Below are 13690 nucleotides of genomic sequence, written 5' to 3'. Positions count from 1 at the left end.
GCGACTGCAGACAGGGCAGCGCGTGGAGCCCCGCGGCTGCCTCTAAATGTAGGAGCCAGAGAGGGGACATGCCGCTGCTTCCGGGAGCCACAGCACACATGCACGGAGTGACCCCCGACCCTGATCCCCAGGTGGAGCATGGGAGCGGGACAAGCCCCAGACCCCGCTCCCCAGCGGGAGTTGAGGCCGCATTAAATCGACTGGAGGGCTTGATTAGGCCCACAGGCCATAGTTTGCAAACCCCCAATCTAGATCATTAATGAAGATGTTGAACAAAACCGGCCCCAGGACCGACCTTGGGGCACTCTGCTTGATACCGGCTACCAACTAGATGTAGCCAGCTTTCTATCCACCTTATAGTCCATTCATCCAATTCATACTTTTTTAAATTGCTGGCAAGAATATTGTATTAAAAGCTTTGCTAAAGTCAAGATATATCACGTCCACCGCTTTCCCTATATCCACAGAGCCAGTTATCTCATCATAGAAGGCCATACTGCCTTTCATTCAAGGATCTGAAGTCTCTTTACAAAGATGAATACATGTAATTATCCCCATTTTAAGGATGGGGAAATGGAGGCACAGAGGACTAACAAGACTTTGTCCATGGGTGGAAAATTAATTGAAGAGCTGCAAATAGAACTCCTATTTCCTAGTTATATGACTGATATATGTTGTCTGCCTTTATGCTTCTGTTTATATTAGATATCTTAGAACTAGTGTAAAATATCTCTTAACAAAAACAGATAAGCCAAACATTCATTCTCCTTGAAAAGATTTTAAATAAATTAGATCAGAATAGAGTTTGATATCTTATTACTTGAAAATAAATTGTGTTCTTTTGTTGCTTTGTTTCCTTTATAAAACAGAATTCATTTTACTTTGAACAATATCATCAAAGGGATAAAGCCATTATTTTAGGCTCACCACTTATATTAAGTTATATAATGCTTTTAAGACACAAGGGACAATGATATAGCTTTCAGTGACTCGAGACGCTGTGTAAAAGCATATTGAGGGTTTTTTATTATTTTTTTCATTCAGTGAGATTGACCAAGTGGAAATAGTAGAAAGACTTCTAGTTTTGTCTAGTAATATGCTAGTACCCACAGTTCTTTAGATATGGATGAATGCAACCTGAATCTAACAAGGTTATAAAAAATTTTACAGGATGAAAGACTAACTTACGGTCTGATATCTGTTCATTGTGCTCGAGGGAAACTGCTTGAATGTACTTAGAAGGTTAATTGTTTAAAAGATGTAGAAAATCAAGGTCTCTCTATTTCAGTGCATTATGCCTTGTAGTGGAGGCCAACAGAGTATTAAAGCACAAATAGTCAGTGATTATTGTTCTCCAGTTAATCAGTTCATTTCAGGAGTAAAGCTATCTTAATTGAAAGATATAAAATGTCTTTCTACAGATATATATTATGCCATCATATTTCTCCCTGGAGAAGAATAAAGGAATAAAGAGGAGAATAGTTAGTTTGTGAAATATAAACTTGAAAATCCTAAACTGATTTTATTAAACTACTAAAGGTATCTCTCCTATTCCTTTAGTTCTTGTATGATGAAAGGAAAGGGTTTTTTGTTGTTACTACTTGTTCTTCCTTTTTTGTTCTTCAGTATCTTCAGTGATTAATAAGTACTACTAGTACATATGAAACATTAATTTTCACAATAAAATAGGAAAATTTTGAAAACATTCAAATTTGAATACAGTATATCATAAAGGATTTGGATAATGTGGATATTAAATCATTTTTGTTATCAATACATTGTGCAGCTGAGTAAATGCATTTTAATGTTATTTTGCTGTTGCAGTTTGTCTCTTCATAATGAACCAAGATTCATATATCTGAATAGTGTCAGTATTGCTGACTCATAGGTTATTCTTAGAATGTGTAGTTTTAGGGCCAGGTCTTAGCTTCAGTAGACCTATGCCAGTTTATGCCAACTGAAGATCAGCTTCTGCTGCAGAAATTTTAATAAACCAACTCTGAAATACTTGTGATTTTCACATCCTTGCCATCCTTTGGTAAAATTTTTTTTTCTTTCATTGACAAATCCAATCAGACTAGGCCCTATATTCATAATTAGCAAACTTAACTCCTACATCTTTACTTTCTCTTTGCGTTTCCAAATCACTGTGCGCATTTTACATAAGAAAAGCAGCTGTATCTCTTTCCTCATTGATCTCTCAAGTCTTTATGTATATTTAGGACTTCTTAAATAATAGTTCCATTGATGATCATCATATCCAACCTCCTCTTTTCTCATTCCCTCAGATAGGATAGGGAGCGCCCTTTATGTTTCCATTTAATTGTTATTGCTGATAACGTCTTTAAAAAAATGTAGTCTATTATTTAAACTTTTTCTAAATAAGCAGCCATTGTGACATAGCATATTCACTTGCTTCCATTCATTTTATTGTTATTTATCCAGAAAATCTGACTGATTTCCATGCCTTGGTTTATTTCAGCAGATTGGTTATATTCTGCCTCTATATCTATTATTATTTACATTTCATAAAAATAAAAGGGGCATCTGGTATTTGTCTTTACTGGAATTTATCAGGGCATATATGTGCATTTCAAGGTAAGATTCTTTGTACACATAATCAACGTTCCTGTTTCTAAGCATAGTGCTATTTATCATTTTACAATTTCAAAATCTTGTTCAGACATTTGGCCCAGTGCTGCTCCCAAAGAAGTCAATAGCAACATTCTCACAAATTACTACTCTGAACATCCTTTACTGGGGATGTGTTATTTCTAAGAATAGGTATCTTTTGAGGACACTTGTTTCTGGAGAAAGGGAATTTATTTATCTGAAGATTTTCTCTGGAGATTTTCATGAAGTCCTGTATCAAGTCCAATAAATTGGGATAGAACTAAAGCAATACCACTCAAGATGTGTGGCCTGATTGCTTCATTTAAGGGTTGTTTCTAAATTTCTTATAAATCACTTAACTTCTTCATTAATCAGATAGTGACCGGGGTTTCAAAAAAATCTCTTATGCCTTGATCCCGGAAGCTGTGTTCTGCCAGCAGATCTCAGACAGAGCCCCAGTGATTTCAAGGAAACACTGTTCATGTTGAATACATTGAAGGATCAGGGCCTCATTCTACTGAATTGTTATATCCAGTTCTTAAAATACTCTTTCATTATAACAAGGTATGAAAGAGAAAAATGAACACACATATACACAGGTAAATGCAACAAATACTAGTTATATAAAAAATGTGGAATGATACATAATCTCTGTATTCTAATGAGGGTTCTCTCTTACAATATCATTGAGTAATATGAGTGGTAGTACTAGTTATCTTCACTATTCCCTCATTCCTATGACTCACAAGATGACTTTTATATCATGAGACAGTTATGACCAGGGCCGGCTCTAGCTTTTTTGCCACCTCAAGCGGCGAAGAGAAAAAAAAAAAAAAGCCACGATCGGCGGCACTTCGGCAGCTGCTCTCCCGCGCCGCTTCATTCTTTGGCGGCAATTCGGCGGCCAGTCCTTCCCTCCTAGGGGGACTGAGGACCCGCCACCGAATTGCCGCTGAAGACCTGGACGTGCCGCCCCCTTCCTTGGGCTGCTCTGGTGCCTGAAGTCGGCCCTGGTTATGACCATATATATCATTTGCGTATTATAAAGTTGCTGTCTGCTACTGAGACCTCACACTATGGGCTATTCTTGCTCCCAGTGGCTCCAGTATAAAGTACACCATTAGAGTTGGTTTGAAAACACACACTCATAGCAATGTTTTATTTTCATGTAATTGCAAAATTGCATCTACGGAAAGTGCAGTTTGGGAAAAACTAATTTTATATGTATATTTCTTCATATAAAATATATACATTTATTTTATATATATATAAAAATCCATGGGCCTACCTTACTTTCTAGTCCATTTTTCCCTAAAGTTTCTGGTTTTATTTTTCATGCCTTTTTCCTCATGATATTTTCCACTAACTCATTGGGGTTTTTTTTTGTGTGTTCTTGTACTAATTGCAATTAACAAGTGAATGTTTTATATGGAAAGTGTAAGATAACTAAAATAACATCACTGATTTGAATACTATAATTACCTTTCTAACATTATAAACATAGGATGCATGAATTCATATCTTAAGTATTTGCTGCATAATGCATTTCTCTTTCCCCCCTCTAAATACTGACTATAAAATGATTTATTTGATAAAGCTTTTGTAAAGCAATTAGAGCCTTAACTAATTGTCTTATTCTAATGGTTTTTAAGCGTGCAGATGACATCTCAAGTTTGCTATCTGATACCACACTGCTTGTGCATTTTTTTGGCAAGAAGGGAAAGGCTGAGCTAAACTTTGACGATTTTTATAGGTGAGCTTTGATTTTATACTTTCTATATAAACAAAGCCCTCCATATATGTTAGTAAATAATATATACATAATACATCTAGTTAAAGAAGATAACTCTTTATAAGCATCTTTTTTTATCAGACATTTTTATTTAGCTTTAGCTTTTCTGCTGAAAAGGTTTAAAACAAGGATGAAGAAAATTTTAAGACAATACACAGAATTCAAAATTTGTTAGGTTGTTTTGGTTTGGTTTTAATAAAGGTCAAATAAACATTCCTCTATTATCATCAGATTTTGTAAGCTAATCAATTAGAGAAGGTCATTAGTTACATATGTTGACTCAAAGAAATGCTGTGCTATAGAAATCAGTGTTTGTGGTCCAGTAGGTGGTATTCTTACCCAGTACTGAATTAATGCCCACTCCTGTGTCAGCGTGTACTTGGCTATACTGGGCTACAGGAGATGCCGCACTTAAATTGTGTTTTTTTTCTTCTTCCCCTCTTCCTGCTTGTTACATTTTCTGTTTAGATTGTAACCTCTTTGGGTCAGAGATTTTATCTTCACATCTATCTCTTCTGCTAGGGACATACAGTGGTTATAATTTAAAAGTAAAAAATTGCCAAAAGATACCACACAGGTTTTCACAGATCCAGTTGCCTGCCCCTTATGACCTCTCACAAACTAGATTGCTGTGATGGAATCCGAGCATCTGGATATTTTAAGCTTCCCTGGATCTTAGCAGGCTGAAGCACTGTTGCTTCCCTTGGTGTCTCTGGTACATTTCTTGAACACTGACTCTGTCTTTTACCCCTTGATGGAAATAGAGACCCTCAGTCCACCTGCCTAGGCCCCCAGGTCCAGCACTGACCCCCAAGATACTCCAGTAGCTTAAACACATGGCATAGGCACTGATTCCGTGGGTCCTCCAGGGCTCAAGCACCCACCAAAAAAAAAGGGGGGTGCTTAGCACCCACAAGGCACCAGTAGGTTGCAAGAGCACGTACACGGCACTCAGTGAAACCTGAAGGTCCCCCTCCCCCGGCAAAAACAAAAGTCAGCACGTGTGCCTGACACACATGGTCATCCAGAATCCCACCAAGGGGGTGAGCCTTCAGGGTTAGAGTTTAATTCTTTCTGGTGACATGTAGTAAGTATAGCATATAACACAGACAGGCAGACTTTGCGCAAGTTCTAACACATTAATGTTCTTTATTTAATCAGACAAGAAATACACAGATCCGTACTAAAATAATAAATCTTACACTCATTTCCCCTCACTCTAGCTCACTCTTTCTTTGGGGGACCATCTGTGTTCAGAGAAGCAGGGTCTCCACTCCTCCTGCCTTATCAGCTCCTTACAGCAGTTTAGCACATCTTTAAGATGGTGAAAAATGGCCAGAGAGAGAGAGCAAATAGATTAAGTCCCATCTGTTATAACTTGCCAGTCCTTTTGTCAGGTGACTCCTGAATCAGCCTCCACAGGTGATCCAAGGCCCTTACTGGGTGACTTCACTGTTAGGTGACTTCTCCCCTGATAAACCATTTCTCCTGGTAGGGATCCTGTTTTTTCTCTGGAACAATTAAATTTCAGTGGCTGGCCATCCAGATTTAACAGCCTTCCATTGTCAACCCTGTACCACTACCTTGTTGGAATTTCAGTCCAACATGGAGGTAGCAGGACAACAACGAAGAACCCCATATTCTGAATGGAGCCTGTAGTCTGGTAAAGATACATTCTCAGAGTTTACAGTTTCAGAGAGAATAAATAAATTGTACAGACAGATTCCCCAAATTGTTGCAACAGGTACCATAATTATTACCTATTACGAGTATAGGTGAAAACTGATTCTAATGGCACTTAAAAGAACATTACTAAGTATAGTTGTGCCACAAAAAAATTGCACCATTGATCAGACTAAGAAAAAAATATGTTTCTGCCAGATTCAAACAAGTAGAAAGCATGGCTTCTGCTTCTACACCAGTACTACCAGTGCTTACTTTTTATATGCTTATTCCTTACCTACCTAAAAAGGGGTTTTGTGAGGTTTAATTACTGAATTTGTGAAGTGCTTTGAGATCTCTGAATGAAAGGAGTTGTAGAAGTGCAAAGTACTTTTTGTTCCATATGTTTTATATTTGTGCTTTAGATTTATGGATAACCTACAAACTGAAGTTCTAGAAATAGAATTCCTTTCCTATTCTAATGGGATGAACACCATCAGTGAGGAAGACTTTGCTCATATTCTTTTGAGATATACAAATGTGGAAAATACATCAAGTTACCTGGAAAATGTACGTTGCAGGATCCCTGAAGAAAAGGTAGGTGCTCAGGTACTACAGTGATGTGCAGCAGATAAAACCCCAAAATCCTAAAGATGAATCCTAGTGCCATTGAAGTCAGTGGGAGTTTTGTCATTGACTTCAGTGGCACCAGGATTTCACCTTAAGTATCTTTGATCATCTACTTTGAATCTTCTGCTTTACAAAATCCACACTGAATGACACAGTATTTAATTTGTAAAATGTGTAGCATTAAATAACAAGGAACCATGTCAGGGGAATTATCCAATAATTATTTTCAAGGTGTTTAAAGACAGTGGCTTAAGACTATATTAAATCTCCAGTTTAAACAACAATATGCTAGGGCGGTAAGGAAATGAAATTTCATAATATTGAGGCTTTTCAGCTTTAGTGAAAAATCACATTTTTTCTGACTTTTTCTCTTTGCTACCACCTGAATATCACCTTTTCAAAAACAATATTGACACTCTTTACCTAGTTCTATAATAGTCTTAATAGTGGGTCATTTGTAGATAGCCATTGATGAGTGAGTGTTTCTTATCAGTGGCTGAAGAGATATTTTAAAAGAATTTGTGAACTAAGAACAATAAAGAACATTAGGTAGTTAATCCTTCATTATTTAGCAGCAAATGTGTTGTCAGTAGTGTATCTGAGCAATAGAAAAATCCAGCGGTAGCTGAATGCATCAGTGCAAATCAATAGAGCTTGTGTTACAAGTACCCCTTAGAGCATGGGATGTTTTGGATATATTTCTTCTACTTGTGTTTATAGAAGGATCAGGTTATTATGTCCTTACAAACAGTCTGACTTCGTTTAAAATGGCTACACATTTTGATAGTATTGACAGTTCCGCTTGTGGAACTAAAAGCACTAAGTATGCTTTGGCAATTATCTTAATTTGTTAGTCTGAAAAAACAAACCATTAAAATATCATAAAATAGCTAGGACATTTAAAAAATTAAAATTAAAACAAAATGCTGAATGTAAAGCTGGAGTTATATTTGTAACAGGTGCCTTAAGTAAGCATACAAAAATGAGTGGTTTGAGCATTGGCCTACTAAACCCAGGGTTGTGAGTTCAGTCCTTGAGGGGGCCATTTAAGGATCTGGGGCAAAAATCTGTCTGGGGATTGGTCCTGCTTTGAGCAGGGGGTTGGACTAGATGACCTCCTGAGGTCCCTTCCAACCCTGATATTCTATAATACTATGAATGTTGTTATAGTTTATGTGAGACACAGCAATTGCTCTGGGTGAGATGTCACAACCCTTACTCAGCTGTACAAGGAAGTAAGGTTACTCATCTGTTACTCCTCCCAATCTCACTCTTATTCCTTGGAAATAAGCATGAGGAGCCCTTGCTCTGCACAATCACCAACTTGCCAGCCAGAGGAGCTGACTTGGTACATGGCATAGGAGGAGCAATCTGCTTCATAAAAAGGGGTGAAGAAATTCACTCACTCCCCAGATCAAGGAGGAGCCGAGAAGAAATGATTACTTTTCAAGAAACAGTTTATTCTCTGGTCTGCTCCTAGGGCGATGCAACTACTCACTGCCCCTTACTCGGGGTACAAACTAGTCCTCTGGGGGCCCAGATCTAAATAAGGGCCAAAAAGTGCATATGGCTTTCACTATTTGAAAGCCTTTGCAATGCCATATAAATGGATTTTGCTTCAGTATGTTATGTGTTTTTTTGCTGTGTGGCAGCCAGATATATTTTGTTGTTGAAATCAAACCTTATGTATATGGCAGAAGGCTTGTTTGGAAAAACAGAAGGTTGTTGTTAAAATTCTTTATTTTTAATAGCCACAATAATATGTATAGCACATAGGTAGTGGGAAATAATGGCACACAATTATGGATATAGAGATAAACATGTCTAAGGTGACAGTTTAGTTTAAAAGAAAAGATTTGTATTTGTATTGATATATACATAAGAAATACTCTTTGAAGTTCAGTATCTCACTTCTCCATGTCACTGTTTTGGGTGGGAAAAGTCTTTAACTTAGTAGTCTCCCTTCCTTCTCTTGGCTGTGCTCTGTAACAGAACCATCAGCCAGGGAAACTACCTGGTCAGCCCACGTCCCCGATGAGTTTTCTTTGCTGGCTAGTAAGCTCTGTCATCTAAATGAGAACTTACATATATGCATATGCATATATGCATCCGAAGAAGTGGGCTGTAGTCCACGAAAGCTTATGCTCTAATAAATTTGTTAGTCTCTAAGGTGCCACAAGTACTCCTGTTCTTCTTTTTGCGGATACAGACTAACACGGCTGTTACTCTGAAACCTGAAAATATACACTCGCAACTGTAGCTAAAGTAACTCCTTAGACTAGGGCTCACAGATACTCTGCAGACTTTCAAAAATGGGACTTAGGCGTCTAAGTCATTAGGTCCTTTTAAAAAATTTAACCTTTATGACTGATATCTTATTTTTTGCATTATAATATTAGGTCTTCACTATTGCAAAAACAGAATGTTTGATTATTATAAAATTCTCCAACAGTAAAGCAAAACTAAGAACTCCGTTTTCAAAGAAATGGCTTCAGACTATTATGCTGCTATATTCACAATTGGCACGGTTAGTCTTTTTGTGACTTCCTATATGCAGAAGACCATAAAACAATGTGATGATCGTTTGGCTGACTACACTCACGTTGACGCATTTGGCTGGCATGCTGCCTGCTCACAAGATGTTCTACTTTTGCTAACTAGGTGCCAAATACTGATTCATTTAGACTGGCAGTTTTAATTACACGACAAATAGCAGCGCTTAAAGGAAGTTCGTCTTTTTAACTGCCACATTCATGTCACAATCCCCTTTGTTGTGCTAAAAATATAATCTGTCCAATGAAATGAATAAATTTGCCTTCACTTTTACCTGGAAACTAAATAGGAACCTGGGAAATCCATTTAGATCGTTTCACATGTCAAAATATATGCAGAATTAGATTATTACTCTTTTATAGATATTCAGTTTTACAAATAAATTATTTTAGGAACAGAAAAAGACATCCAACTCTGTATGTCCAGGACCCCACCCTTTTTATAGTTTAGTTTAATTTTTTCCTTTCTCTCTCTCTCTTTCTCCTTCCCCAGCTTTAAGGTGAGCTGTTGTAGCAAATGCTGTGGGACCTGCTCTTGAGAGATACTGAGCATCTGGAACTGCAGTTTATTTCAGTGAAAGTTGTATTGTACAGAGATCACACTATTTATTTTTATTGGCATTAATGCAAAAATTGTGGAGTACATGCCTTTTACGTGATCCTGGCCACACAGAGAGAAGGACAAGATGTGAGGGATGCAGTTTAAATATGCACAACTGTATTAACTCATTTGGGAACTACCCGGTAATAACTCTCACAGTGCATGTCATCATTCCTTCCTTAATCATTTCTACTTACATTTGGGGAGATCTGTTGTTAGCCCTCCTTGGTCCCAGCCCATTGCTGGGACCTTCCCCTCATAAGAGGGTTAAGGGACTGGGGAAAAGGGGTTGTCTCCCAGCTGTGCCAGATCTAGGAACCCCTTTCTCAGCTTTCTTGTGTGATGCCTTCCCTTAAACTGGATTTGGAAATGGGGTTATCAGAGAACCAGACCCCCTACAGAATGAGTACTTGCACTGGACACCTGTCAACTGTTAAGTTGGGACAGCTTGAACCATACCTCCTTACCTACCCTGCCAGGTCCCTGACCTGCTGTGGGAAAGATGAGAAAATCCACCCCACCGTGACCAGTCTGTCAGTGATGGGGGAAATTCCTTCCCAGCTCCAAAAAAGGTGACTAGAGCAATGTCCATAGCAGACCATAATACCTGGTCCTACTCTGATCCCATAGATAGGAGAGTAGGTGCTGCTGCTATGATATGAAAGAGGGCTTTGCCTAGAGAGAACAGAATATAAATACCCTTCCTCCCTCAGATGGGCATGGTCCAGAGGATCACCTGAGTCCTTTTTGTCTGCTCCTGACTCAGGTGATACTTTTCCTCCCCTCCCCTCTTTCCCCCCCTTCTTTGGGTTAAACCCTTAAAGGAGCCACAACTCCTTTTATTCCCAATGGCCAGACAAAATCCCTCTAGATTTAAGGTTGTGGGAAGTACACTGGGATGCTGGTGAGGGCCTTCTTCAGTCAAATTACATAAACCACTTTACCCTGAATATCAACTCATACAAGGCTACAGTTTTCATGGCAGCTCAGAAAATTGAAGCTGCAAAATGTATTGTGTATAGACCGAAGCTGCAAAATGTATTGTGTATAGACCAATGGTTCTCGTAACCTTTTCCATACCAGGACATCCCCATTTAGACAGGCCTCCCTCCCATTTAGCAATATGGGAAGGGCAGATTGGCCATTCACATCCACTAGTTTGAGATCGCTATAGCAAACCAGTTCCAGGCTCCACAATTTTAGCCAGAACTTCATGAGAAATTCCAGAGTTTCTAAATCAACATAAACTTCAGATGTTCTCAATCCACTCATGGGCATTTTTAGTTGCAGTGAAGATCAAATCTATCATAATTGTACATATTTATAATTAATTCTCTCTACTGGTAACTCAGAAGCATGTTGTGCAAAGTTCAATGATATTTTAATTCATGATTTGACTTGACAAATACAATTATCTTTTCTTTCATTTAAAACCAAACAAAATCCAACTTCAATACAGTAGCCAGATTGTAATTTTATTGCATTTTACTATTCAGGCTTAATCCATCTGAAAGCCTCTGTGATCTGCTTGGGTATTTAAACCTCAGTGACTTTCAGATGATATTTCCTCATGAGACAGCCATTCAGCAGAATGGTTGGACTACTGCTGAAGCCAAAATAAAAAAGCAAAATGCAGCTCTGCAGCCACAAGTTGGAAAATTTATAGGAGGCAGAAAAATCATTGCAGTTCTGAGCAGTTACCATAACTTGTATAACAGTTATGTACAGCTGTGGTTGGACAGAGCTTTCAGCTCAGCAATTTATACTCCATTGTTTTGGGATGTACAGATATGTCTTTTTATGAGCTTTGGCCATAGTGGATGTGTGGATGGGTTTGTTCATTTGTTGTGGGTAAGGAAATTAGGAAAGAAGTCAAAACACTTTCTCCTTTGGGTCAACCCTGTCGTGATTTTTGGTTTGTTAAATGATTTGCTACTTTATTCCTGATGAGGGCCAGGGAGTGAGATTTGACTTCTTATCTCATCATCAACATTAATCTTATCCTTTGAGAATCTGGATGGAAGGGCTATATGAATACAAAGTACTGTATTCATGTTTAATGAATTTAGCCTGATCACAGTCATCCTGAAAACTAAAACACACCACGAGTTTGTGACTTGTCCAAGAGGTACACAGGAAGTCTGAGAAAGAACCAGGAATAGTCACACCACGAGTTTGTGACTTGTCCAAGAGGTACACAGGAAGTCTGAGAAAGAACCAGGAATAGCACCTAGTTTCCTGATTCCAATGCCAGTTTCACTAGGACTACTTACATATGTGAGGGACCACCTGTGCTTAATGTATTGCAAGAATGGGCTGGTAAAGGCCAGAGGATGATATAAACTGCTTTCCCAGGTATATCTAAAACAGGAATAGAACTGGGGAAGTAAAACTGTTGCCCACTGTGGATGAAATCACCCACATAGTCAGATATATGTAGATGTCCTGAACCCATCCAGCATGATAATTTACATCAATTCTCAAGGCTAGGCAAAAGACGAGACATTATTCTTAGGAAGGGTCACTGTGGAATGCTAATGAGATGTTTCACACTCCATTCCCTTCAGTTTCAAATGCCCTCTCCATCTGTAGAGAAGGAACCAAAGGAGGGCGAGAGAGAGAGATGAAAGCTTGCACCAGACATGCCTACCCAGCTAAGTACGTAGGCACTTCCTGTTATTGGTGGGCCTGCTAAGGTCTGCCAGAGTAACCTCTATTGTTACAAATATGATGATTTCCATAAAGTCAAACTGTTTGCAGGTATTTCTAGGACATGTTAACCTGATCCTTCTATAAATACAAATAGAAGAAATATATACAAAACATCCACTGACACCAGGGGGAGGGATAGCTCGGTGGTTTGAGCATTGGCCTGCTAAACCCAGGGTTGTGAGTTCAATCCTTGAGGGGGCCACTTAGCGCTCTGGGGCAAAATCAGTACTTGGTCCTGCTAGTGAAGGCAGGGGGCTGGACTCCATGACCTTTCAGGGTCCCTTCCAGTTCTAGGAGATGGGATATCTCCATATATATATATATATAGCAGGTTCATGGGAAGTAGGCATGTGGGCATGAAGCCAGAGGGGGAGACAGTTCCATTTCCCAGCTCCTCTGGCCTTTCCTCTCCTTGACTTGCCTATAAAACATCTCAAATTATTATTATTTGTATTACCATTGCATTTAGGAGCCATAGTCATGGACCAGGACCCCATTGTGCCAGGCACTATACAAACACAGAACAAAAAGATGATCCTTGCCTCACAGAGCTTACATTTAAGTATAAGACTAGAAACTGGTGGACATAGATGGGTAAATGGGGGAGTACAAGGAGAGTGGGGTGACAATAGGGCTCAGCATGATAGGCAGTGGCATAGCAGGCATCAAGTGTTGTGTAGGCATCACGGCTAAGGAGGGTTTTAGAGAAAGATAATGAGAGAGCTTTGCAGACATTTATGGGGAGGAACAGCATGGGATAAAGCAAGAAAATTTAAAAAATGTGTGATGGAGGCTGGCATCATGGGCTGATTGAAGGTAGAGGCTGACCTCTCAATAGTAAATGAAAGTTGATAGGGTAGTATGGGGATAAGGGCCTTGAAAGTGAAGACAAGAAAGTTACATTTGATGCAATAGAGAAGGGTGAGCTAGTGAAGGAATACAAGGAGAGGGATAACATAGTCAAAGTGTTAGGCTAGGAAAATGATCCCAGCATTCTGAATGGAAATGAGTGGGAAAAGATTGCAATTGTTGAGGCTAGAGAAAAGGATGTTGCGGTAATCGAGGTGCAAGATCATGTGATCATGGATAAGTTTTAGCTGTGTGGATGGATAGGAAAAGCTTTATCTT

General features: G+C 38.8%; 1 protein-coding gene across 4 annotated transcripts in view; it reads left to right on the top strand.

Moving 5' to 3' along the window:
* MICU3 (mitochondrial calcium uptake family member 3) overlaps positions 1-13690 on the top strand; it is a 121875-nt gene that overhangs the window by 82756 nt on the left and 25429 nt on the right. For all 4 annotated transcript variants that reach the window (XM_034770868.1, XM_034770871.1, XM_034770870.1 and 1 more), the window contains 2 exons: positions 4266-4366; positions 6493-6664. In XM_034770868.1, the coding sequence (XP_034626759.1) occupies positions 4266-4366; positions 6493-6664 (273 nt within the window). The remainder of the gene's footprint in view (positions 1-4265; positions 4367-6492; positions 6665-13690) is intronic.

The sequence above is a fragment of the Trachemys scripta genome, chromosome 5, assembly GCF_013100865.1.
Source record: "Trachemys scripta elegans isolate TJP31775 chromosome 5, CAS_Tse_1.0, whole genome shotgun sequence".
Taxonomy (NCBI): domain Eukaryota; kingdom Metazoa; phylum Chordata; order Testudines; family Emydidae; genus Trachemys; species Trachemys scripta.
Note: the sequence above shows the minus strand (reverse complement) of the source record. Positions and strands in the feature narration are given on the sequence as shown.